Source organism: Papaver somniferum, chromosome 10 (genome assembly GCF_003573695.1).
Source record: "Papaver somniferum cultivar HN1 chromosome 10, ASM357369v1, whole genome shotgun sequence".
NCBI lineage: Eukaryota > Viridiplantae > Streptophyta > Magnoliopsida > Ranunculales > Papaveraceae > Papaver > Papaver somniferum.
Window position 1 is genome coordinate 72139357 of NC_039367.1, and position 27711 is coordinate 72167067.

At 37.0% G+C, this 27711-nt stretch overlaps 2 protein-coding genes across 2 annotated transcripts; both read left to right on the forward strand.

The window, feature by feature from the left end:
• The first annotated feature begins 10987 nt into the window (after nt 1-10987).
• Nucleotides 10988-16352, forward strand: LOC113317859 (glyoxysomal fatty acid beta-oxidation multifunctional protein MFP-a-like). The gene is made up of 18 exons (XM_026565987.1): nt 10988-11373; nt 12278-12349; nt 12449-12514; nt 12606-12662; nt 12771-12838; nt 12946-13027; nt 13142-13197; nt 13310-13612; nt 13695-13781; nt 13882-14056; nt 14138-14259; nt 14348-14511; nt 14584-14838; nt 14941-15062; nt 15149-15270; nt 15422-15570; nt 15764-15902; nt 15991-16352. The coding sequence occupies exons 1-18, from the start codon at nt 11274-11276 to the stop codon at nt 16027-16029; spliced, it is 2178 nt and encodes a 725-aa protein (XP_026421772.1). The 5' UTR covers nt 10988-11273; the 3' UTR covers nt 16030-16352.
• A 4034-nt stretch (nt 16353-20386) lies between these two features.
• LOC113317942 (exocyst complex component SEC15B-like) lies at nt 20387-23235 on the forward strand. Its single transcript, XM_026566052.1, has one exon. It carries the CDS (start codon nt 20462-20464, stop codon nt 22898-22900), a length of 2439 nt encoding a protein of 812 aa, XP_026421837.1. The 5' UTR covers nt 20387-20461; the 3' UTR covers nt 22901-23235.
• The last annotated feature ends 4476 nt before the right edge of the window (nt 23236-27711 follow it).

A 27711-nucleotide genomic window follows, 5' to 3' on the forward strand; every position in this document is an offset into this window, starting at 1 on the left:
TTTTGTTAACGAGGAAACCGCAAATGCAGAAAAATCCCGGGACCTTGTCCAGAATTGAATACTCTCAGGATTAAGCCGCTACAAAAAATTAAACCTAACTTCGTATAGTTGAAATCAAGCAACTAAACCTATAGTTCACCTAGTTCCGTCTGTATTCCCACGCCTCCAACTTATGAATAAGTCACGTACTTGGAAAAATTCCTTTGGTTCGTATCCCAAACAGTAAAGGAACAAAAAATCTGTTTGGTATCAACTCTCTTCAACCAAGTGATGTGAGTTCGACAAAGGCTATTCTGTTTATCTCAATAAACTCCTTCTTCAGGTTCTTAGATCTATCTTATTCTCAACTACCGAAGTAATTTTTAAGATTTTGCAATCAATACTTTTAATCACAAATAATTGTATTGATGTCGATCTACACAACTAATCAATCCAATCTACCACAAGGATAAACTGATTATAATTGGATCCTCTTATACCGAAACAAGTATTGTGCACACCAAAGATTATGAACCCAAAATCAGAAATACTCAATATCTTCTTTGTCTTCAAATCTTCTTAGATCTTCAATAAACACCTGCACACAACAACTCGAATCTCTTGTGATCAATCACGCACATAACGGAGTCTGTTAACAATGGATTATCACAATATCGTCTTTAGAACTAACAACAGTCTAAATATCCCTGTCGAAACTTCGATCTAGTTTAAGTGAATCTTATATCAGAAGAGAAGATTCTTAAGCATTAACAAACTAGGTGCAATCAAAGTTCAACCACCGTTAGTCAATCAAATAAATCGAAAACACAAGATAAACCGCAATTATCTAGTTTCTTACCAACGATACTCGTAGAGCTTCTCAATCCCAAAGAAGACTTTAAACTGAGAAGCCGTAAGAGATTTCGCCTAATTAGGTTACTCTCCTCTCCGAATAGGCGGCTTCACCAGTAACAACACAACTGAGGAAGTTTGCTGTCACGAAGGATTAGTTTGCTAGAAATGCAAACTTCAAGTATTTATAGACAAGGAAGTTTGGACACCAAGGAATTTCCAAAACCGAAAATATTCTCAAAGATATTCAATATATTCCAAATTCGGTTTCCATAATTCCTGGAAATGCTCTGTCCAAAATAATGACCGAAAGTCTCTTTGGAAAATCTCAACTAGTAAATTCACATTACTAATTCTTATTTTCCTAAAATAAAATTAACAACCTTAGATAAAAGATTCTTAACTTATTTATATTTCGATCCTGGGATTTTCTTCCTGTAGCTATTAAGGAATAACTTTGAATAATTAAAGATAAACATTACTGCCTGTGTTCAAAGTGTGTCGACATCCTTACTTTGTAAGTGCTCCTTCATACTTACAACCTTGAAACCGATTTGCCACACTTCTAAACAAGTTTAGAATTGGTTCATCTGACTTTCAAGAACTATGCGATTGATTAAGAAACATTCAATCACAAATCATGGGTTTAACGGTTCTACCAAAAAAAATTTCGGTTCTACCTCCATGTGAGTATTGTGCATAGTCACACTAGCTTTCCAAAATTCAGTTGACTAGTACTAAGGTCGGTTCCCCACATATATATGGTATCTAACTTATATGTGTTGCACATGTCCGTAGGATCGGTTCCCCTTTCCCTAAAAACGTGTTGCACATGTCCAAGGATCGGTTCCCCTTTCTGCTACAAACTTGTTGCACCTCATATAAGGATCGATTCCCCTTTGTGATGTGTTTCACCTCTTCATATAATCGGTTCCCCTTTACCCAGATTCGGTCAAACAAATCACAAACTCGATCATACCATCTCAGGTGATTACTTAAGATCGGTTTCACTAATAAAAGTCATACCAATACATAAGTCAGGCCTTTGTGAATAGTTTTTCCAAGAACACAAACAAGTGGTGAGCAGTTATACTAAATCACACATATTGTATGTTCACAAGATATGCAATGAATGACAATCCCAATAACACCTGGCGATTTCCTTTTCGATTCATAAACAAGTTTATGAACTTACTTCCTTAAAACACATGTAAAACATTGTTTCCTAAGATGAAATCCTCACCTCATACCCATACATAATCACAATAGCATTTAAAAGATTATGTCGATGTCTTATCTACAAAGTTTAATGGTTAAGCAACAAACTTCATATTGTATTCCTTAACACTATTTCTATCTAGAGTGTTCATGCTTCGCAATTCCGTTTTCAATATGCATAATTTAAAGATACGTTAGGGAATGAAACAGTTCAAGTCAAATATCACTAACCTCAAGTTGAATGATGATGTTGTCGTTGTAGCTTCTTACTTCTTCACTTATTCAAGTCTTCACAATACTTATAATGTCTCATATCCTAATACTTTCAAGCTAACCTATACGAAGTTGACTCTAGTACATAATCAAGCGACTCTTAAAATGAGTTTTGATTCACTAAAATATGACAACCAAACTTGACATACCAACGCTTGGTGGGTTCAACCGAGCAATGCTCTAACAATCTCCCCCTTTGTCAATTTTAGTGACAAAACTCTTACAATCATATGGATAAACAAATTACAAGAATTCATTACACATACGCTTGATTCCTGAATTCAACAGCACAATAACTGCATTCATTCAATCCTTAAATGCCGATGTTGACATTATAATAACAAAGTTAATATTCCCCCTAAAGGTGAGATAGGTAGATTTCATCAATCTGCACGTCTTTGTTATACCAATTAATATGATATGCTACCCTCCCTTAGTCTATGCTTTCATTCTTTCATTAGATAAACATTTAAGCACAATTGTTCTTTTCCTTAGTGATACAAATCAATATAAAATCAATACCAGTATCACTTGTTTACTCCATATATTTCTCCCCCTTTTTTCCACAAAATGACAAAGAAACTAAAAAATAAAGGACAACACGAAAAGAATCTTACAAATCTCAAAATAGACTTGCAAACCTATAGAGTTAAGCACGAGGGTTCCACACACCATTTTTGATAACCAATATCAAAACTGAAACTACAAATTAATTTTTTTTGATATGTTATCAAGGAAACAATTTCCCGAAGCAATTTTCCCAATTTAGTTTAGCAAGACAAAAAATCAACTAAGCACCTTAGTCCCTTTCCTAAACCGATTGTACAAATACAATCGCTTCATTCGATAAGACCAAAATAAAGATAACTCTATTTTTCTCATCAGGTTCTAATTATCCATATAACATAGACCTTTCAATTTTAAAAAAGACAAGTACTAGGTTAGTTAACTAGCATTTCTTGTTAAGGCATTCGATTAGACTTGAATAACTGAAACCTCCACTTTGATAAGTCTAACTAAGATAAACTTAGTTTCTCTTATCCGGAATCAAATTGGACTAGACAACTCATCTTGTAAACCTTTTCTTTCGTTAAGCCATAAGTAAATCATACAAACCAAATAAATCAACTTGTATAATTATTCACCTCAACCGGAAGCAATTGAATCAACATTAAGCATTATAACACCGCAATTGCACCGAAATTCTGTAAGCCTAAACAATTGATACCACACAATAAAGCAAGATAACAATAGTTTTTCTTAGCCGGAAATAATTGAATCATACACGCATCCATACACACATCATGGAATAAAACATCAATTGTACCGAAATTTTGTTAAGCAAAAGCAAAATATATATGAAATAAAATCAGGTTTTTCTTAAACAAGAAAACAATTAACTAACAATATTGTTACCTCAAATTTCGCATCCACTTCTCCAATATGCTTGCATCTTCTTCCAAGGAGAATTGATATCGAAATATCATTATGTTGTCATCCTTATGCAAAACAAAAGAATAATCACAACCAACCTTTACCATAGAATGGTTGAAAGTCGGTTTTAACAATTGCAAGCAAAAGTTGAAAACCGTCAAAACACATATGCTTTTATGCTAAACCAAAACCGATTCAACATATTGTGACTTTTTTCACATATTGTTTCTACCAGAAACCCTCATGATCCTTTGATAAAGCCTACCAACATGGGCTAGAACTTAATCCTGCTAAATCAAAAAGTCACCCAAACCATAAGGGTTCACAACATTATGAGATCAAATTATCAAGAAATTATGAATGGTAGCTTCACCGCATTGGTATTTTACCGAGTGGTTGAATATGACATTTCTCCAAATCGAGCATTACACTGAGACATTCATTACTGAGATGATGTCCAAGCATGGCAAAGAACACTTTGGGCGTTTCTCCATAGCCTTGCAGGAGTGTCTGTGTGTGCCACAAAATCAGAAAGCTCTGATGTCTGCACAAGTGTTGAATCGCACTACCGCAACAAAAGGAATGCTGAATCAACATAAGATACTCGGGACCAAGACGATCAAACATTCAATGTTTAAGGGATATGACACTTCAACACTCAAGCATCTAAGAAGCCTTCAAATTTTACTCTCAATCAAAGAGTACACCTTCGATAATGGCGCATCTGGCTTCAACACAAATATCTCGACAATGATTCAACACCAACACGATCAAAGTGTAACTAAACTACAATCAATAAGTCTTCATTATCCCATGATAATACTTCTGAAGCAGATACAACATCGTTCATCCATGGATGGAAAAAACTCCTTCAACATACACTGGGGACTTGATCTTATTCGAGAAATCGATTCAAATCTATTTCAATAAATGTTATCCACATAACAAGTTATTGCAACCTGATGTGATTCCATGAAACTTCATCAGCTGAACCTCTCTACGTCACAAACCTTGCATGACCAAGGAACTTTTCTCCTCACATCCAGAATGGAGAATGTCGCTGCTATCTTCCAGAACAACATCGGTTCCCTGACAAAGCCACTTCACAGTAAATTCATATTCATGAGAATTATGGTTGAACTCCTAGTACACCTTCATCTTAGGAGTGCTCAACTCACCAATTAGTTCGTGCATGTAAAGGCTCACTGGATGGAGGAGAAATGACTATGTCGATAATCCAGCCTTTTCGGTCTCTGGAGCAACTCCGACCATAGTATCGGCATCAACCAGGATATGTGTAGGAACTCCATTCATGGTCTCAGCATCAACAAGAATTTCTAGAGAAAATTCAATCGTGATCTCAGCATCAACAATAGTCCCAAGAGCATCATCCAGCTTCATCAACTATCCATTCTATGAAGTGTTACTCGATGAATCATGCTTCTCCAAGAACTAACGATTCATATCAAGATGTGTAGACATGATAACATGTCCACATGAAATTCTTCCAAAATCTTGCACGACGGGCGGGCACAAGCCAGAGTCTTCTACAAGATGTTCTCATCACCTCTACAAATGAGATACAACACACTTCAGGCCATGGGTTTACAAAAACGTACCAACCGGGGAGAAATGAGACAATACTTCCTCAACGAAATATGTTCGTATACGCCTCTTCTACAACATACCAAAAGGACACGTCAATCGGACATACTAGCAGAAAGATATGGCTTCCACACTCATGTGTTATGGAATCTGAAAATTTGCACGGGATTACAAGTTATGAATGTGCATGCGTCATTGACTTCCATAGACATCTTCAAACGGAAGGATTGTTTTTTCATATGATTCCTCAATCTCTTAGATTCAAAATTTGGGGTCAAGCACCGAATTCTGACGTCGTATGAGGTTCATACAGCTTCTAGAGCATACAACATGCAAGCAGCAATTCTTAGACGGGATTCATTACCTTCACAGTCGATCGATGTCAACCAGGTATTTCCACTAAGTCCTTCATCAAGGTACCTCCAACTTTGACCACCTAGGTCTTTACATCATGTTTTTTCTACCTGGGTCCGCTATCTAGGTCTTGCCAGAAGAAGGAAAAACGAAAAAGAGATTTAACTAAATACTGGGGACTAACGATCCACTGATCATGACGATCATTTTCACAGTCCAAGAGTGGCACCAAGCCCGCCTCTGCTAATCATTCATCATAAAACGAATTCTACAACCGAGACATACAACCATGGTCATTACATCATCCCCTCTTGAGAGCAACCTCAGTTATGGTCCCGTGACCAGGGTTTCAGAAGTGATGTTTCTACGATTGACAGAAACAAAAATTGGTACTGGCTCATGTATCAACCATGGGTTTCATATAGGAAATTAATCAATGGCATTGAAATCCTTCATCAAGCATTCAAGACACAAGCAAATGGTCTAAAGACACAACAGAGGCGTTTTACAACAAGCTCGTTTGAGACGATTTTACACTGTCCTGCACAAAGAAGCGAGCTGGGAGAAATTGGTGAAGAATGTAGGTATGGGTCATATACCATTCTCTTCGCATGAATGTCCTCTACAACATATCCAAAATTTGCAATAATTGGATGAACGAGCAAAAAGATGTGGCCGAAACATCAAACTACATGACAACTGAAGTTTCTAAAGACTTCCTGGAAGTTTACTGTTTCGTTGATTTCGACCATTAAACGTGCTCAAAACTCAAAAATCTTCTTTGATAAATCTAGGAAATTTCCTGGGCATCAAAAAGTTGGGGAAGATCATCGAAAACAAACATCATATGAAGATTCTACAACATTTTCACTGAAGACCTAACTTCTGAATTTTCTGATGACGAATTATGACGAAATTCTTCATTCATACACATCTTAATCAGGATCTACACCATCAACGCAAGTCCGAACTTCATCTTCAGCCGATAGTCTCACTTGCAAGTCGGCGGTGCTTTTGCTGATGAGATATGAACTTTTCATCTTCAGCTCTTTTCTTATGTTCATCACGTCCCTGCTTTCCCTTAGCATCTGCTAAGACCAAGAAAGCATATATCTTAGCAAGAACCACTCTCATATTATCAAGAGACATACGATGTATCATCGTTCCAGCGTCTCTGAAAGGTTGATTCACTTTGGCATGACCATCTGCAGAAGTCTTCATCTTTGACTTGATATTTCTGGAGCGTCTCTGAAAGGTTGATTCACTTTGGCATGACCATCTTCAAAAGTCTTCATCTTTGACTTGATATTTCTGGAGCGTTCCCCGGAAGAGCCAGAAGGATGGTTGTAACTGGAAGTCACCATTATCTGAGGCGAAAGACATGGAGTCATGGATATACCAATAACAAACACGCAACAAAAATGGTAACAATCCAACTCTTACATTTTACAATTTCACTAGCAGTAGTGAACTTAGCCCAAAATTTTCAAAATCTTGCTTGTTTCTTCAAACCTGCAAACATGAGCAAAGTTCATTATTCAAAAATGATAAATTGATTTTCATAAAACTGTGAACAACCCGCGTAGATTTTTACTGAGTGAACATCCACTGATTTTTCAAAAATTGGATAGGCGTCCATTCTACAATTGTGAAACTCACATACAGACATTATTTCACCATGTATAATTGTCTACTTTCATCAGTTGTTCAAAATCAAAACATTGATTTTACAAAAATAAATATATATATATATATATTTTAACGTGAAACTCACTTAAATTAGAAAAAAATAATATATATATATATATATATATATATAGTTTGCTCCCTCGCCCGAGCATCCGTCTTTGAAAGAAGAGTATATTTTCAAAAATTTATGAAAACTCACGTATCGAAAATAAAAAATTTCATGAAAGCTTATAGAATTTTTTTTATTACTAGCAGACACACGTCTATTAAAAAAAAAACTTTTTCTCCCGTACGAGCATTCACCTTTGAAACGAGAGTATTCCATTTTGTGAAATCTCACATATTTGAAAAATAAAATTTTGGTTTTCCCGAAAGCTCATAGACAAAACTTTTATCATTAGACACATGTCTATTAAAAAAAATAAAAAAATAAAAAATTTCTCTTTTTATGTTAGGGATTATTGTTTGTTTCTTAAACTAACGAACGAACGAACGTCTATTCCTAAAACAATGATTTCTTTTTTGGACCGGGCCCGCTAAACTGTCCAAAATTGAACGTCTGATCGTCCAAATCAGCAGTGCTTCATCTCTCCGTGCTTACGGGATGACACTCTATCATACTGCCAGAATCCTTATCCAGACATTTGCTCGTATATGACATCATTGGATCAAATCGGGGATTCTGGAAATGCCTTTGTACGACTAAGTTCAACTACTTATCTCGTTAACTGGAAAATCACCATCCAGTGCTTACTGCGGAACATGACTGTCCCTTACTAAGCAGGGGACTTAATATTCATGGTGGATTTTTGACAAAGGTCAAAATTGTAAAATCATGATACTGCATGTTTCTGATCCGGCTTCAAGAATGTATATGACGGTTCATAGTTTATGATCCGTGAACCGTTTCACGATCTCTGACTGAGCGAACATTCCTCTTAGAGCTATGATGAAAATGTTTCTCGAAAGGCATCCTAGCTGAGCGTTTGATGCTTCACACGTTTCATCATCACCTCTACATAGATTTCCCTAGACATAATGTTTGTTAGAGAGCTTAACGCCTTCAAGACGTCACGCTGCATGTTGTTCCCTTGACTACGTAGAGAGACTGTGTATAGAATCTTGATGATTGGGCGGTTCCCTAGACATAATGTTTGTTGGAGAGCTTAACGCCTTCAGGATGTCACGCTTCACGTTGTTTCCTGACTATACACCCCTCAGAACGAGTATGATGCTTCAATTATCTCATATCTCGATTCTGCAAATAGATTAATTCTAGCGGGTCATTCATCAACTGAATTCCTAGAAAATAATTTATTTTATCTCATTACTCCGTTCCATGGCTGATCCTCAACTGGATTCCATGGATTAGAAATAGATAACAATTTTATCTCATTACTCCGCTCCCTGAATCCCCAGTTGGATTTCATGGATTAGTAATAGATACTTAACTCATTTTATTACTCCGTTTCATGAATCATTCCCAGCTGAACTTCATGAAATAGTAATAAATATTCAACAATCGAGTGTCTAGGCCATCACCGAGTAAGCCCCGAGAAAATGGTGCAAGTGTACTTGACAATAATGCACGAACGAGCACCCAAATGCACGAACGAGCATTCAAAAATATGGACGAACGAGGAACTTATGAAGGAAAATAATATTAAATAAAATAAACAGGAGGCGTGGGACCGGGCCCACCGGCCGGACGATCATGTCTCCGTGGCTGGTCCCCTTTTACGTTATTTTATTTTATTTTAATTTATTATTTCCCTCATCTTATGAAGACTCCTTCATTTGAGCAAACTCCCTCGTTTGAGCGAAACTCTTAGTTTCTCCATTCTTTCATCAAACAAAATAGAGAAAGGTGTCACGGGACAGGGCCACCTAGCCGGAAGGCCATGCCCTATCCGTGGCTGCTCCCACACCTTACAATCCCTTATTTTATCATATTATTATTTCCATCATCTTATGGAACTCCATCGCTTGAGCAAAATCCTAGTTTTTCAATATTTTCTCAAATATTGCTCAAACCATGAAAAAGTGAAAAAGTCAAATGATCACATGACCGACTAGGCTACTCACGTCAAGTATTTTAAAATATTATATTTTTCAAAATATTGGTCGCACGAGCAAAGTTCTACTTGCTCATTCGAGCAAAATCGAGAGTTTCAGTCAAGATCAAACTCTTCTGAAAATCCAAAATATTGCTCAAACGCGCACCAGAAAATACCAAAACTCTCAAGACTGAGACGCGGACACTGTGGTGACATGGGCATGCTACCTTGACCGACCAAGCCCGACCCTAAGGCTTGCAATGAGCCGGTCCCACTCTTTCACTCGAGCAACCGTCACACTTACTGGAGATCAATGTGTCTACTATTCTGGAAATATAAATAAGTCTCTGGATCCATGATTGAACAAGGTAGACAACGTTCGTCTAACAGAAGAATTCTGATCTGAGCAATCACTCTCAAGAATTCAATCAATCGACCAGAACTTATTCGAACTCAACAGTTCACAGAAACCTTAAACACATTCACAATCCTTGACCATCATTGATCTCGCACACTTCTCAGCTTCCCTCATACAGATTAAACCACTTCCCTCTTTGTGACCGAATTGACTCTGGAACGAACATTGTCTTGGTTTAGGCCGGAGTCCTACAGATTGATCTCTCGAACTCAAAGCACTCCCGTGCAGTGCATCTGTTTGAGGATAGGCAGTTTGCTCGGTTGAGGAGCCTCCGTCCACACGGTCGTCTCTCCATTCTCTAAAAAAACCATCAAATCGTTTTCCCCATCTACAGGATGTAATTCTTGAAATCCAACGGATTATTGATTGGGCCCGGATACAACCTTGAAAATCCCTTGGACATCCATACCCGTTCAATTTTCTTGTCAAGTCATACAAATATGAAGTTAGTATATTTGTTAGTTTCCAAATTAGGTATTCCTTTCAAGTCATACTTTGATGAGATTACAAGATACAAAACCAATATATGTATAAGTGGATATACTTATCCCAAGTCCACCATAAACATCTTATTTTAAAAGGGATGAGTCGTTCTTCCTCTTCAAATTTTGAGTAACTTTGAAGCATTATACTCAAATCCAATTTTAAACCCTTAAATAATGTAGTCTTATTTCTAAAACTATATGTATACATGTTGTTTTTATTTCTCTATTATAAACTTTAATTATAAAGTAAAATCCGTTAAATTATCCGCATCCAGTCCGTCCATCCGTACATCCACTGGATGCAAATCCATAGGATGTTGAATTGGATGCGGATGCCAAATTTAAAATCCGTACTGAATTGAATTGGATGCGGATGAGGTGAAAACTGGTCTATACCGGCCCATACTCAACCCTAATTTAAACCGTAACCAAGCAAAATAATCAATCATAGATTCATAGTGCTGGGCCTTATATAAGATTTACCGATCAAAAAAAATGGCCTTATTATAAGAGAAAAACTTGATCGGTAATTTTATCAACAATGAGTATTTTCTATCCTACTAAAGAAAATTGGAAGTAATTCGAGATTAGTAGTTAAGTCACATAACTAATATTGGTAGATAGCTTTAAAAAGCGTGTCAACATTGAATTCATCACCATCATCAACAAACCCGATCCGTATATTCATTTTTATATTTTGCTGACACATCCTACTGTTTCGAGAAGAAGCAGAAGAAATTGAAAACTTCAAAAACCCAATCACTGGAGCTGTCTAATTTAAGTTACAGTCCAAAAATCACATACGTCAAAACGGGTACAAAACTAAACCCTTGATCAAAGAACAATCAAGAGAAAACCCAATTTTCTGAAACTCTTAGAGAAGTTTAGAGAAAGAAACGTGAGAGAGATATGGGTAGCAACAAAGGAAGAACAGTTCTGGAGGTTGGAGCTGATGGGGTTGCTGTTATTACTATCGTTCACCCACCTGTTAATTCCCTCTCTTTTGATGGTATATTGCTCTGAATTTTCTTTTCAATTTTGTGCAATTTCAGTTTCTAAGTGTGATTGAATGCTAGGGTATTTCTGTGTCTGGGTCTGTCTTTTTATCTGAAAATTTATCCTATTTTATTGGATTCATTTGGTATCTATTGATCTAATATTTTAGGGGAATTTTTCTTCTCAGAAATCATTAAGAGTTACTAGCTCAAATTAAGGGAGGAGAAAATCATAACTTACGTTATTGCAGTTTATAAGTGATACTAGATTGGGATCAGATGAGTATAATATGGTGCTAGTGTGATGGATAGAACTTTAGAATCTGGGTGAACTGGAGTGGAATTTGGAGATAACCTAGATGATCATAGGAGTACATCAAAATGAAATTTCAGATTTGTTTCAATGTGTGAGATAGTTGATAAAGACTCGACGGGGTATAAATTGTATGTATAGGTGTTTGTTTGCAGTTCATAAACACTGAATAGCTTAGGATTATCTGTGAACCATATATGACTGTCGGAGTCCTGTGCTGTGGCATGAAAGGTTTCGGGAACATCTACTGTGGAGTTTGGAGGATTTTGTTTTATCCAGTTAGAAAATGTGGAATAAAAGGGCTTCCTAGATTTATTGAGTGGTGATAGGTGATGGGATTCAACATTAGTAGTCGAAATAGGCTGCCACAAATATGTTTATCTCTAGTGAACCAACATTTCTTTCAGATACTTTTTTTTTTTTTCTCGTATATGCCTTTTGGGGATTCGTTCGTTCAACGATATTTCGCTTGAAGTGTAACAATTTACCAATAGCAAGTGTTTGAAGATCAGTTTAGTCATTTTCCATGTCACTGTAAACTATCTTTCACTCTTGTGTTCTTTTCCATATGTTTTTCATTTTTTGTTTTTGTTTTTGTTATATAGTATTGAACAGCCTCAAGGATAATTGTGAGGAAGCTATGCGAAGAGATGATGTAAAAGCAGTTGTAATTACAGGCAAGCTTAAAGCCTTCTCAATCTATGTCTTTTCTATTAAGAATAAGAAAACGCTACAAGTGGGTTGCAGAATATTAAACTAATGATGTGTCTGAGCAGGCGCGAAAGGAAAGTTTTCTGGAGGTTTTGATATTTCGGCTTTTGGTGAAATCCAAGGGGGAAAGGGTATGTTTATTTTTCTTACGTACCAAAAATCTCATCTTCTCTTCATTTACTTTTTTTTTCCTTAGTTCAAGTCTCATTCTTCATTTTACAGTTGAGCCACCAAAGCCTGGTTATATATCAATTGACATTATCTCCAACACGTTAGAAGGTATTCCTTTGGGTTTCAGTGATTTTCTTTTCGTGTTACTTGTTGAGGAGTTTCTATATTCAGGGCCTAGTTTGTTTTGAGTGCTTTCTTTGTTATAATGATTCCTAGGGGGAAAGAAACCTGCAGTTGCTGCTATTGATGGCCTTGCCCTAGGCGGTGGTCTAGAGATCGCAATGGTATCTTTCACTGTGCTCTCAATAAAACTTCTTTGCTTTATATTGTGATTGCGGAAATTTTGTCATATGCAACATTTTAGATGACATGCTTATGTCTTCTTTGTCAGGCATGCATTGCACGTGTTTCTACCTCCACAGCACAGTTAGGCCTTCCTGAACTTCAGCTTGGAATAATTCCTGGATTTGGAGGTATTATTGGCCGTTGCCTTATTTTGATTATCATAGGTCTTGTATGAAGGCTCTGTTCAGATAGCATATATCTCGCCATCTACTTTTCAATCTTACACCAGTGTTCTGTTTCAGGAACACAGAGACTTCCACGCCTTGTTGGTCTTACGAAAGCCCTTGAAATGATGCTGGTAAATTTTTATGCCTTTTGCATTTGTTTTACTCATCTGTGAGTGTTGAATAGCCTTCTTTACCAGTTGATTGAATAACTCTCTCTCTCCATGACTCCATCTAAACAAAAAGATGTCTAAGCCGGTGAAGGGGCAAGAGGCTCATGCCTTGGGCTTAGTTGATGTCATAGTTTCACCAAATGAATTGGTAAACACTGCTCGTCGTTTGGCCCTTGATATTGTGGAGCGCAGAAGACCTTGGGTTCCTAGTCTTTACAGAACAGATAAGATAGAGCCCCTGGGAGAGGCCAAGGAAATACTTAATTTTGCTAGAGCTCAGGCCCGGAAACAAGCTCCCAACCTCAGACATCCTCAAGTCTGCATTGATGCCATCGAGGAGGGCATAGTTTCAGGCCCTGTTGCTGGGCTTTTGAAGGTACACATGTATCTTCTTTTTCTTTGTTGCTTTCTAGGTTGCCAGATTACACAAAGGTTTGATGTATCATTTGGGTTGGCAGGAAGCCAAGTCTTTTCAAACACTTTTACATGATGACACTTGCAAGGGTTTGCTCAACATATTCTTTGCACAACGTGCTACCTCAAAGGTCGGTATCTTATTCATAAGTTCATTTTCTCAGTCTGGGTGTGTTGCTTCATAACACTAGCGTTTATTACTGTAAACATTAATACTCTGTCGCCACATAGGTTCCTGGCATCACTGATAGGAGATTGACACCAAGAAAAATTAAAAAAGTTGCCATTCTTGGCGGAGGACTCATGGGATCTGGAATTGCAACAGCATTGATTCTTAGTAATTATCCTGTGATCCTGAAAGAAGTAAATGAGAACTTTTTACAATCAGGAATTGGGAGGGTAAAAGGTGAGGTCATTCAATAATGCACACACTTCATTCAGTTTGAGGTATTTTACTATTTTGCAACCTGACACCTCTTTTGTCCAGCAAATTTGCAAAGTCGTGTCAAGAAAGGAAAAATGACGCAAGAGAAATTTGAGAAAACCTTCTCCCTTCTCAAGGGTTCTCTCGGCTACGAAAGCTTCAAAGATGTGGACATGGTCATAGAGGTTAGTTCAGGATCGGTTCATTTATCCAAACACAATTAATGACACTGTCGATAATTAACTGGTTTTATCTTTTTGATGCACCAACTAGGCGGTTATCGAAAATGTCTCGTTGAAACAACAAATTTTTGCTGATCTTGAAAAACATTGCCCACCTCATTGCATTCTTGCTAGTAATACCTCCACAATTGACTTGGATCTGATTGGGGAAAAGACACGGTCCCAAGATCGTATTGTTGGTGCTCATTTTTTTAGGTATACTTGACATCCATAGATAAATGTAATGTGCTTCCATTTTATTTGTCTCTGACCATTATTTTGGTGCAGTCCGGCTCATGTGATGCCACTTTTAGAGATAGTTCGTACTAAGAAGACATCTCCTCAAGTACTTGTTGACTTACTAGATATTGGGAAAAATATCAAGAAAACTCCAGTTGTTGTTGGGAACTGTACCGGTTTTGCGGTTAATAGGATGTTCTTCCCTTACTCACAAGCAGCAATCTTACTCGTTGAACATGGCACAGACGTCTATAAGATTGACAGGGCAGTTTCCAAATTCGGGATGCCAATGGGTCCATTCAGGTATTTAATAATTCCCATTCTCAATCAACTGCTTGTTGTCCTTCTATGTCGGCTCTGTTGCAAGTTGTAACACTCAATTGGTGATTTTCTGTTTTGGTGCAGGATGATTGATTTGGTTGGTTTTGGGGTTGCAATTGCAACTGGCACCCAGTTTGTCCTGAACTTTCCTGAGAGATCGTACAAGTCTATGTTGATTCCAATCATGCAAGAGGACAAAAGATCTGGTATATTTTTGCTTTTGCTTCTACGTTTAGGGCTAGTGATAGTTATCGTGTTTACTAACATATCTTCTGTGACTCTCTTGTTCCAGGGGAAACCACTCGCAAGGGTTTCTATGCCTATGACAATAAGCGCAAGGCAAGCCCTGATCCTGAAATTGCAAAATACATTGAGAAAGCAAGGAGCATGTCCGATGCAAAAGTTGATCCCAAGGTCTCTCTCTTTCTCTTTCTCTTTCTCTTTCTCAATTGGATCATGTCTTTTCATGGTTCTGCTGTAAAAAATTTGAAATTTGAAGCTAAAAGACTTCAAGCATGGTCTGGACACACCAGATTTGCAACTTATTCTCTTATCATTGATGCAGTTAATGAAGTTATCAGATAAGGACATCATCGAGATGATATTTTTCCCAGTTGTGAATGAGGCCTGCCGTGTCCTACATGAAGGAATTGCAGTTAAGGCATCAGACCTTGACATTGCTGCTGTTATGGGCATGGGATTCCCACCGTACAGGTTGTTATTTAAGCTTGACACTTGATAGTAGATAACAGTGGATCTATTTCTTTGCATACCTATATCATATTATACAATCTTACACGATTCTCCTATAATGATAAGAATTTGACTTTGCCGCCGTTATGGGATGGATGGGGTTCCCACCATACTGGTTGTCAGTGAATCTTACACGACAGTTTGTCTTGTTCAGGGGAGGAATCATGTTCTGGGCTGACTCACTCGGATCCAAATACATTTGTTCGAGGTTAGAGGAATGGACCAAGATGTATGGAGATTTCTTCAAGCCTTCGGCCTACTTAGCAGAACGAGCTGCCAAAGGAGCTAAACTGGTAATAGAGACAGAAAACAATCTTTTGCTTCCATTCTTTTTGTTACATCAATTTTTCTTAATATGTTTGTTAATCAAATGCTATGCAGAGTGCACCAATGATGGATCAAGCTGTGTCTCGGCTATAAGAAGGTTAAACGATTATCTTCTTGGTATTGCTGTATTCTCTCTGTTGTTGTAGAAAATCCAGAAAAAGAAAAAGAACCCCCAGTTAAAGTTGCACCGAAGATGCAAGTTAGTTTTAGTAAGAACTACTGTATTAAGATTGTAGAACCCAAATAATAATACTCTGTAACCATCCTTTTTATGGTCCGTCTCAGTAACTTTTTCTTTTGTTAGGTTTCACTACTTTTCCTTCTCTGTATTGTTAGTACTTCATGTTTGGGGTGAAAGTAAAATAAAGTTTTAGTTGAAGAAATGAATGTTTTGTCTTGATCCAGAATCAATGAGTTTCTCTGAAAATAGTGAATTGAAGTTTATTTTTTCTGAAAAGGAAGTGAATTGAAGTTGTGATTGTGACCATCCAAAATGGTGGATGAACATGTGTATATACAGTTGGATGATCCCCACAAGACAGTGCTCCTGTGTTGGCAAATTATCACCCAACTCCATTACTTTTTGTGTTGGTTGGTACCGCCCATTATAATATGAGATGATGCTGAGTGACCTTTTATGGAATAGAAGACACTTTAAGTTTAATGGAGTAACAGTTACAGGCTTACAGGTATACATTTTGCTTAATTTAAGTGGTTGGTTCGATCATCTGTCTAGAATCCACTAGTGACTTCTGTCTGGAATCCACTAGTGACTTTACCGTATCATCACCTAGTGTCTTTATCACTTTACTACTTATAAATCCACTTCATCTCCCAGCCGAAATCAGTTAGAGGTTTTTGGTTGCATGACTGTGACCTGCATTTTGTTTTCTTTTTCCTAATGTGAGTATGAAGATTTTGGTGCTACCTTCGTTCAAGAAAAGACGATGCTTTCACTTTTTCAAAAGTGTGGCAATGATTTCGATATCTCGTACCATCCTATTCCAGGAAAAATAAGAAATCTATTATAGGGGTCTAAGAAAAGAGTTTTGAGGGCTCGTAAGGATTCAAATATCCTACAATGAAGATAAGGGGACCTAATTCATAAGAAAAATACTAAAATATCCTTAACCTATTAAATATTGAAACCTAAAACTAATTTGTTTTCATTCCTCTCTTTCTAACTCTTCAATTTTCTTCTTCCCCATCACCTCCATCGCCTATTTCTTCGATTAATCATCAATTCTCAAAATAATTTATTATCGGTTAACACCACTTAATCCACCCGCAATGACTTTAATAAGGTAAAAATAAAAAAACCCATCTTATTTCATTAGTTTTAATGCATGGATACGCGGAATCGGTCGAATTAGGTTTTTGAAAAAATAGTTTCAGAACTGTCTACGATTGGAAAACCCAACCGTACGCACCGTCTACGGTAGGGAAACCAAACCGTACGCACTGTCTACGGTTGGGTTTCCCAACCGTATGTCATCTACGTTTTGGAGTTAAGAACTCCAAACCATATATTCTGGGTTCAAAAATCCTACGGTTTGAAAAAATCATACTTCCATACCGTAACTTGTACGTACGGTTGGGAAATATGAATTTTCCCAACCGTAGGTTAGCTTATACTTCAAAGTTGGGGGTTTTCAAAAGCAAAAATAAGTGATGGGTTTTCTTAGTTTTTTATTTTTGTGATCGTCTTCTTCATCGCCCGACGGAGAATAAGAAGAGAGAAAGAAGAATAATATGGTATTTTTATCATCCTCATCTTCATCATGATGTATGAATGAAAAGAGAAGAAGAAGATAGTAGATTTAGTATTTTGTATATGATCATCATCTTCATCAAGATGAAATTATAATCATCATCTTCATCATAATTTAATTTTATAATTCATGGAGGCTAATTTAGCCCCTACAAAAAATAGTTGGTTTTTTTTTTAAGAAAACTTAGGCAGAGCCTAAGATAATAGATTGATAGCAATGCTAGTGGTATCATTGTTTTGAAAAACTTCAGACCCACTGCTAAGGTTCTTACAAGTAATAGCCAAGTTTAGAGCTTGGAGATTTTGGGTTTTATGAAGAAGTTTAAGACCCATTAAAAAAAAAGATACAGGTTTTACATTTAAGACTGTTGCTTCATTCAATGTTTGTTTTTCCTTATGATAGTTCCTGCTGAATCTTCCCTTTATAGCTTTGAGATAGAGAGCATTGAAGTGTTCCAGAATGTCATTGGTTTCAGCTTGTATTTCAATGTTCATGTGTTGCTTTTTCTCTGCCCACTCAAACGCTAAGTCTGCTTCTCCTGTGGCTCCTCCTGCTCCCCATTGACCTGTGTGTCCTCTGCTATCAACATAGTTTCCTGCAAAATCAGTGATAGTTAGTGCTGAGAAGAACTGATAAGTGTTAGGATCCTGAATAGTGCAGATTTTGATTAAGAAACCAAAAGTTTGCTTTTGAGGAGGGATCCCAACATAATTTCCTGTTGTTGTTATATGGGGATCAGTATCATAAGTATGCCCCTGAGTATTCAGAGCATGGTAGGGAAAATTGTGGATTCTGTTATGATCACATAGATGTTGTTGTATACTGAGAGTTGTATTCTTAGCATTTGGAGTAATGTTTTGGAATACTAGATCACATCTAGCATTCCATATGAACCAGCAAGTGGTTGCATAAGTGCAGGTATTGCTACTGCAGCTAGCATTTTGAAACCAACTATTGAACCAATCCATGAAAAGAGTTTGGTGATCAAAAAGACCATGAGTTCCACCTAACATGTGCTTCCAAACCTCAGTGGCAGCAGGGCAGTTGAGGAACATATGTGTCATTGTCTCCTCCCCACTATTGCATATTTTGCATATGGGATCAATATAGTGGAGAATGCTTGCAGTTTTAACATTAGTTGGGAGGATTTCATGAGCGCATTTCCAGAGAAAGATTTTAATGGTTGGTGCCACTTCCAAGTTCCATATAGCTCCCCAGTTTCTTGTTGTATGATCATTTCTATACAGGTTCTCTATTTTGGCTTTGTACAAAGCTTTAACAGAGAATTTTCCTGTGTTGTTGAGTTTTCAGTGCATGATGTCTTCTTCTCTGGAGTGGATAACAAGATCACTAATGACTTGAGCAGTACCAGGACTGAAAATTTGCTGAATGAGTTGGAAATTCCATTCCTTTTGATCTGTCATTAAGTGAGCAAGCAGCTGTATATCAGTGGGGCAGTTTGCAGGCTTTGTGAGCTTGTCAGTTGAGTCAGGGATCCAAAGGTCCTCCCAGATTTTTGATTTTGTTACCATTGCCTATTCTCCAGATACAGTGGTGTTGTATATTCTGAATTCCTTCAAGAACCCCTTTCCAAATCCAGGAGTCTCCATCTTTGGCTTTGGTATTCATGTTTAGAACATTTCTCCCCAATAAGTATCTGGCATCCATCAATTTGTACCAGAGAGAGTCCTTATCCTGTTCCAGCCTCCATCCTATTTTTGTTATCATGGCACTATTGAAGAGTTCCATATTCATGAACCCTAATCCACCAAGATCCTTTGGTTTGCATATAGCTGTCCAAGCTTTTGGGTAAAACCCAGTGGGGTGTTCCAGATTTTTTCCCCAAAAGAAATCTCTTTGTAAGTTGTTGATATCTTGACAAGTTTGCTTAGGTATTCTGAAGCAGTTCATTTGATAAATGCTGGCTGTGGAGGTGACAAATTTTATTATAACTTCTCTTTCAGCTGGATTTAGAGGGAAATTCTTCCAACTTGACAGATTTCTCTTCATCTTATCCACTCCTGGTTTGAAAGATTGGATTTTGCTTCTGTGAGTAAATAGAGGAGAGCCTAAATATTTGTCATTTAGGGGGAGAGCTTGAACTCCTAGCAGATTGCAGATATGAGACATTAGAGCTGGGTCAGTGTCCTTGCTGAAGAAGATACCAGATTTGCTGAAGTTGATGAGTTGACCAGAAGTATCTCCAACAAAAAATAATTGGATATGGGGTTTTGTTGATTACTATTTCATAACCCAATTTTATCATCTTGTGAGCCCTAAAAACCCAATATTTAGAACCCCTATTCAAAAATAATACTTTTACTCTTTTTAGTTTTTAGTTTTACTTATAGAGGGGGTACAATATCGAGCAAAAATTCTAAGGTACATAATAATGTGCTAGGCTGAGTCGCACATTTTTACAAAGACTAACAAAATTCCCGCCATTGATCCCAATGACCTTTACTATAACCACCCAAAAGTCAAAGTTAGACTTCGTTTTACTTGTTAAATTGTTTCTTTTACCCTTACAAACAAAGAAAACTGCGTAATCTGTATTTATACTATTCATATTGGTAATTTCGAATCTTCTCAATACCTGTATTTGCCAACCTGGCATTAAAATATACAATTAACAGTATAAAATAAAAAAGTCGTCGCCATTATCTTTTCTCTCTCTTCACCTTGTTCTCCTCCCACCTTCTTCTCTCTCTTGCTGTGCTAAATCTTCTCCGTCAGATTCTAACGGAAACGTCATGAGTTCCTCAGGAAGAACTAAAAAAACCGTTAACAAAGACGGCGATGATGATCCTAATTCTGAGTATAATCAAGAGGAACAAGTAATCTCGTCAGCAATCTCTAATGGTGAAGATTTAGGTCCAATCATTAGAAAAGCTTTCTCAAACGGTAAACCAGATATTTTACTTTCATCTCTCAAAAACTTTAAGAAATCAAAAGAATATGAAATTGAAGAAGTCTGTAAAATTCATTATCAGGATTTTATCACAGCAGTTGATGAATTAAAAGATTTATTATCAGATGTTGATGAATTGAAGTCTTCGATTTCGAGTTCCAATTCAATTTTACAATCAACTGCTTTACCTTTACTTAATATACTTGATAGTTTTATTGAATCTAGAAATGTTTATAATAATGTTCATGTGGCACTTAATTCCGTTCAGATCTGTATACGTTTGCTTGAACTGTGTTCCAGAGTGAACTTTCATTTGGAGAGTAATAATTTCTATTTAGCTTTGAAATGTATTGATTTGTTAGAGAATGAGTTTCTTGATGATGGTAGGACTCCGAGTGTAACGATTCGGAGGATGTTAGAGAAACAAATTCCGAGTATGAGATTGTTTATTGAGAGGAAGATTAGTAAAGAATTTGGTGACTGGTTAGTTGATATAAGACTTGTTAGTAGGAACTTAGGGCAATTAGCTATTGGACAAGCTTCAGCTGGTAGACAAAGAGAAGAAGAATTGAGGATTAAACAAAGGCAAGCTGAAGAACAAAGTAGATTGAGTTTACGAGATTGTGTTTATGCGTTAATTGAGGAAGAAGAGGAGGATGAGAGTGGTGATGGAGTTGGGTATGATGGTAAGGAGATGTTGTATAGTAATGGTGGGAGTGGTATGTTAGGGTTTGATTTGACACCACTGTATAGGGCTTATCATATTCATCAAAATTTGGGGTTAGAGAATCGGTTTAAGCAATATTACTTTGAGAATCGAAAGCTTCAATTGACTTCGGATTTTCAGGTTTCATCTATGACACCCTTTTTGGAATCACATCAGACATTTTTTGCTCAAATCGCGGGGTTCTTTATTGTGGAGGATCGGATTTTAAGGACGGGTGGGGGGTTGATTACGAAATATGAAGTTGAGAATTTGTGGGATACTGCTGTTAGTAAAATGTGTTCTGTTTTAGAAGATCAATTCTCTAGAATGCAAACTGCAAACCATCTTTTGCTTATTAAAGATTATGTTAGCTTGCTTGGTGTTACTTTGTGTCGATATGGTTACCCGGTTCATGCTTTGCTTGATGTTATAGGCAAGCATAGAGATAAATATCATGAACTTTTGCTTTCTGAATCCAAGAAATTGATTGGGGAAGCTCTTGCTGCGGATAACTTTGAACAGATGATGATGAGGAAAGAGTATGAGTATTCAATGAATGTTTTGGCGTTCCAAATACAAACCTCTGAGATTATGCCGGCGTTCCCCTATATTGCACCATTTTCTTCTACAGTTCCAGATTGCTGCCGAATTGTCCGATCCTTCATTGAGGATTCTGTGAGCTTCATGTCATATGGGGGACAACTGGAGTTCTACGATGTTGTAAAAAAGCATCTGGATCGGCTTCTGACTGATGTTCTGGATGGGTCACTTCTTAAGCTCATTAAGTCTCCTTCGGTCAATGGAGTGTCTCAGGCAATGTTAGTTGCAGCTAACATGGCTGTTCTTGAACGAGCTTGTGATTTCTTCTTTCGTCATGCTGCACAGCTTTCAGGTATCCCGTTGAGAATGGCAGAAAGGGGTAGAAAGCAGAATCCTCTGAATAATGCCCGTGATGCTGCAGAAGAGGTGCTTTCAGGGCTGCTGAAAGCAAAGGTTGATGGGTTTATGATTTTGGTTGAGAATGTGAATTGGGTTTCAGAAGAAGTTCCTCACAATGGGAATGAGTATGTGAACGAAGTGATCATTTATCTTGAGACTCTGGTGTCTACTGCTCAGCAGATATTGCTGGTTCAAGTACTTAAGAGGGTCTTAAAAGGCGTTCTTTCACATATATCAGGGAAGATTGTCAGCATCTTACTGTCGGACTCTGTTAAGAGATTCAATATAAGTGCTATTACAGGAATTGATGTGGATGTTAGGTTGTTAGAGTCATTTGCAGATAATTTATCTCATATTTTCTCGGACGAAGATGCAAGTCAATTGAAGTCGGCATTAGTGGAGTCGAGGCAACTAATGAATTTGCTTTTGAGCAGTCATCCGGAGAATTTTCTTAATCCTGTGATCAGGGAGAGGAGTTACAACACTTTGGACTATAGGAAAGTGATTTCAATATCAGAGAAGTTAAAGGATTCTTCAGATAGTTATTTTGGAAGCTTTGGAGGGAGGGGAACCAAACAAGACCCCAAGAAGAGGTCCCTTGATGCTTTGGTCAAGAGACTCAAGGATGTGAGCTAAGCGGGTATGAAACCATAGTCGACTCCTGCTTCTTCTTCTTCTTCTTCTTTTTTTCCTCTCCCGCTGTCCCACTGTGGTCTTGTTAAGATCTTCGACACATTTTTCTAACATTGCTTACGGACACATTAGCCCATGCCTATAGATGTGTATCTTTTGACCTCATTTTGTATGTATTTGTTTCATATTGTCCAGTTTTTGGAATTCATTTTATGCCGCATTCATGTGTATTCTGTTATTTTTTGTATTTGTTCTTCTCTTTGGTGTGGATGTATAAAGTAGACGACTGTTGTAAACAATAAAGATATCAGTTGATTTGGCTGTTGAGTTTCCTACCAGATATGTTTATGAAACTTTTAAAACTTTTTTTTTGGGCATTTATGTGAGTATAGCTGTAGAAGATAACTTTGGTGCTTCAGCTGTTATCGTATATGACTTCATCATCACTTTGAGTAGCTTCTTGTTGTTGCTCAAAAACACACTACCCATTATGCCCTTTTTCTTGTATACAGTTCATCTGGTGATTGAGTTTTCCTTCATTGGTCGATGAAGAATGTATTCAACTATAGGAGGCTTGGATGATGGAAGGTCCTTTCCTCTGCGGAATTTCATTCTTGAAGGACTGACTCCATTGAGTGTACACGGTGTTGCCCGATTTTGTGTCAGGCAAACAAACTCTGTACCGTTTGCCGTTTGTTTATGTGTCTGGACTTTGATCTAATCATAGTTTAACTAGCTGTACTATTATCAACACTCAACACCATGTAAGTTCTATAACTCTTTGAAAGAAGACACTGACACGTGTTTGAAGTGACGGCTAGTTCTACAGTTCAATTGTTGCTTTTATAATTTCTGGTATTTTCTTCCTTATAAACGGGCTGAAGTAGAAGCTAAGAATTCATTACAGAAAGAGGATCTGTCTGACTCTGAGGGTTCGACATCCAATGGCAGCTGATGGTATCGAAGAGGAGATTTGTTAGGGATAATTCACCTTCTTAGGCTTGGTAATCTAGATCTGCCAATGATTTTTTTTCCCCGTCTCTTTTTGGCCATTCCACTAGTACTTGAAATAATGCCTGTGAGGATATGCCAATAATTGTGTTTGCTTCGAGTGAGTGTGTGTACCAACTACGGTACAACTAATTTGGAACTAGTGATGATTTAAGGCTCTTCGACTAAGGCATCTTATTTCACTTTCCTTGACTATTTCGTGATGTGCAATTCGACTCACCGACGCGGTTGTGCAAACTCTGAAATTCGGAACCTTTTGACTTGGATTTTGAAGAAACGGGTCAATTACCGTGATTAACCAAGTCTAAAAGTGCCGACGTACGCAACAACCGCGTTAACCTTCCAGGTGAGGACGCATAGCAACCAACACGACACCGCCAAATGTGGTCTATGCTACGTTGAGAAATAAATTTTAGGAAAAATATCATTTGGTACTTTTTTAGATGGTCCCATGTCTGTTTAGTCCTTTGGAAACACGCCTTTACTGTTTGGTCCATAATAATTTAAAAATATAAAACAGACAAAATTACCTTTCCGTGTTAATTTTTACTTATTTTTTTTGTAACAGTTCATTCGTCAAAATGAACTCTTATTAATTTCTACTTATTTTTTCAGAAAACATATAAATCAGAGTTCATTTCAGAAATGAACTCCGCATAAAAACCTAAAAAAAAAAAACAGAGTTCATTCCAGAAATGAACTCCATATAAAAACCTAAAAAAAACAGAGTTCATTTGTGGAATGAACTGCAGTAGCATTATCTTCATCATCTTAGTCATCTTCAACAGCAACAGCAAACATCATCGTCTTTAACAGCAGCAGAACTTCATCTTTAACACGAGCAGCAAAATCAAGATCTTCAACATCAAAATAAAAAAAAATACATCCAAATAACATAAAAATCTTCATCGTCTTCATCGTATTCATCGTCTACATCATCTTCAACAAAAAGCAGCACCAGTAGAGAAGAAAGAAACACAAAATCATCGTTGTCTTCATCATCTCCATCTTCTTCAACAGCAGCAACAGCAACAAATGACGAAGAAACACAAAAATCTTCGTCGTTTTCATCATCTTCAACATCAACAGTAGCTACATAGAAGAAAAAACCAAAAAAATATCATCATTCTTCATCGTTTTCATGAGCATCAACAGAAAAAAGAAAAGAAAAAATGGAGAGAGAAACTAGATCTGAAAACAGAAGTAGAGAGAAAGTAAATCTGAAATAAGATATTTTCTAGGAAAAATTGCAAAACAGTCATACTATTAAGACCCGATTTACAAAGTAGTCATACTGTTACAAACTATTAACAAAATGGTCATACTTCCGTTAAATAGAGAGTTAAGTGGTGACTCATAGTTAAATATGATAATGAAATTACCTACATATCCTTCCTATTTATCCTTTCATACATAACTTCAAACTCTACCTTCATTATAGTTTTTTTGATGGTGGTGCTATTTGTAAGTGGTGGCGCCGCCGCTTACATATCGTTACATCGCATTCAGGTTCGTTAGAACGCATTCAGGATCGTTAGAACGCATTCAAGATCGTTACACCGCATTCACCCAAATGGTTCATCGCTTCCCCTTTGGGGTTTAGTGAAGATTCTTAAGCTTCCACCACCACCACCACCACCATCGCTTCATCACCACCACATCAACCAAATTATTAAATGAGGAGGGTATTTTGGAGGAGGGTAGGGAAAAGTTAACACCGTTTTATTCAAAAATGTTAAATCGGATGGAAGTGTGACCATTTTGTAATCGAAATACAAAAGTATGATCATTTTGTGAACGAAATACAAAAAGTATGACCATTCTGTGATTGGCTCTATTTTCTATTGACTTTTTCTATATATATGGTCCCAAAAGGGTATTTCTGCCACTACCTAGTGACAATTACATCATCCATGACGTCACCCTATGACCAAACCATAATTTCTAAGACCAAAGTATAATATATTTTACCAAAAAGGACCAAACAGACAGTTGACTCAGTCAACTGGACTAGACTCATCCTAATATATTATTTCTAGAACTAATAGGTATTTCCTACATAAACTTTTTGAGTTTAGAGCCCCTACCAATATTGACCCTAGTCAATATAGCTAGACCGACTGTGTACGATTTTTTCTCCATATATGATTTAGTCGCTCCTCTCATCCATTTTATACCCTTTATGACAACCGAAAATGGGTCATTTGTCCAAATATTTTTAAATCACGGTTCAAATGGACGAGTAAAAAATAGTTCGGGTGAAATGGCCCAAAAAAAAAGTAAGGATGAAACTGGTTTCATCCTAGTTTAAATTTAAAAAATAGTAAGGATGAAACTGGATACATCCTGTGTAAATTAAAAATAAGAAAAAATATTTGAAAATGGGCACGATGAAACTGGTTACATCCTGCCTATTTTTACATTTTTGTCCATTTAAACAGTATCAAAATTTAACTGTCCATTTCACCCAGGAATTGTTCATTTTGATCTTTTTAACCAATTTTGTGTTATGACAAATACTACTGTCATACATTCTTTTTTCTATTTTTCGGAATATTTTCAAATAGGTAAACCGAATTTTTACGACTTATGATAATGCTTTTGATTTACACTAATGATGATTTGAAAGCAACATCTGTAAGAATTACGCATTATGATATGGCAAGAGATGTTTGGAAGTTGAAACTATTCTACAGGTGGATAAAATTTGCAGTGGGTCTTTCACGAGTTTGTACACGTTCATATAAAATTGGAATAAGAAGAAGAACAAGAACTCTTCTTTTAAATGGAAGTCAGGGGCATTATACTCAGTCATGTCCAAATGGTGATCCTTATCGATTAGCTAGAGCGGATAGCTTAAGCGGTTAAAGCAGTTACTTATGATTTAATTTTTGATTTATTAGTCATTAAATTATGTTGTTAAACTTAAGTAGTTGTTAGTGTTGTACGGTGCATATCTTCCCACGTGTAAGGCTGCAGTTAGCGTCAATCAAAGACGTTGACGCTATAACTAAGGCCAAACACTATGGGAGAGGGCATATTTTCCCTATCCCTCAAATAAAGGGAAGGGATATGGGTGAGAAGGCAGCCTCACTATGATGTGCTTTTATCCCTTCCCTGCATGACACGGAAATTGAGTTTCCGTGTGGATAGTATCAAACAGAAACTGAGTATTCGTTTTTTTTTATCCAATATTTTTTTTACGTTAGAATATTTGTATAGGTAAAAAAGATAATTTATAATAATAAAAAAGGAAATATAATAGGTAAAAAGGAGATATAATAGGTAAAATAAAGAGTTTTAGTAAAAAAAAGAGTGAAAAAAGAAAGTTTTAGGGTAAAACTAGGAAAACCATAAACGGATACTTAGTTTCCGTGGAAAAAGTCACGGATACTGAGTATCCGTTCCACTGAAAAATGGAAACTGAGTATCCGTAAAGCAGGTTCACACAGAAACTGATTTCCCTTCCCTACAAGCGGGATCAGATCTGATCCACTTTGAGTAGTAGGGAAGGAATATCCCTACTTATGTAGGGATATGGGAGATCATAGTGGATGGATTTTTTGGTTTTTCCGTACATATGAGGGATAGGTAAGGAAAATAGGACACCATAGTGCTTGGCCTAAGGAACTGTCTCAGTTACTCAAAAAGTCTTGCAGAGAACCATGCTCGTGACCCTGCAGAACGTACCGCCAGCTAAAGAGCATGATAAGTTGATGGCTACTCTAGTATCCATTTCTCAAGAAAACAGTACGAAGTTTGATACTCTTATTGATATATTTTCTAGATCTCCTACAAATTCA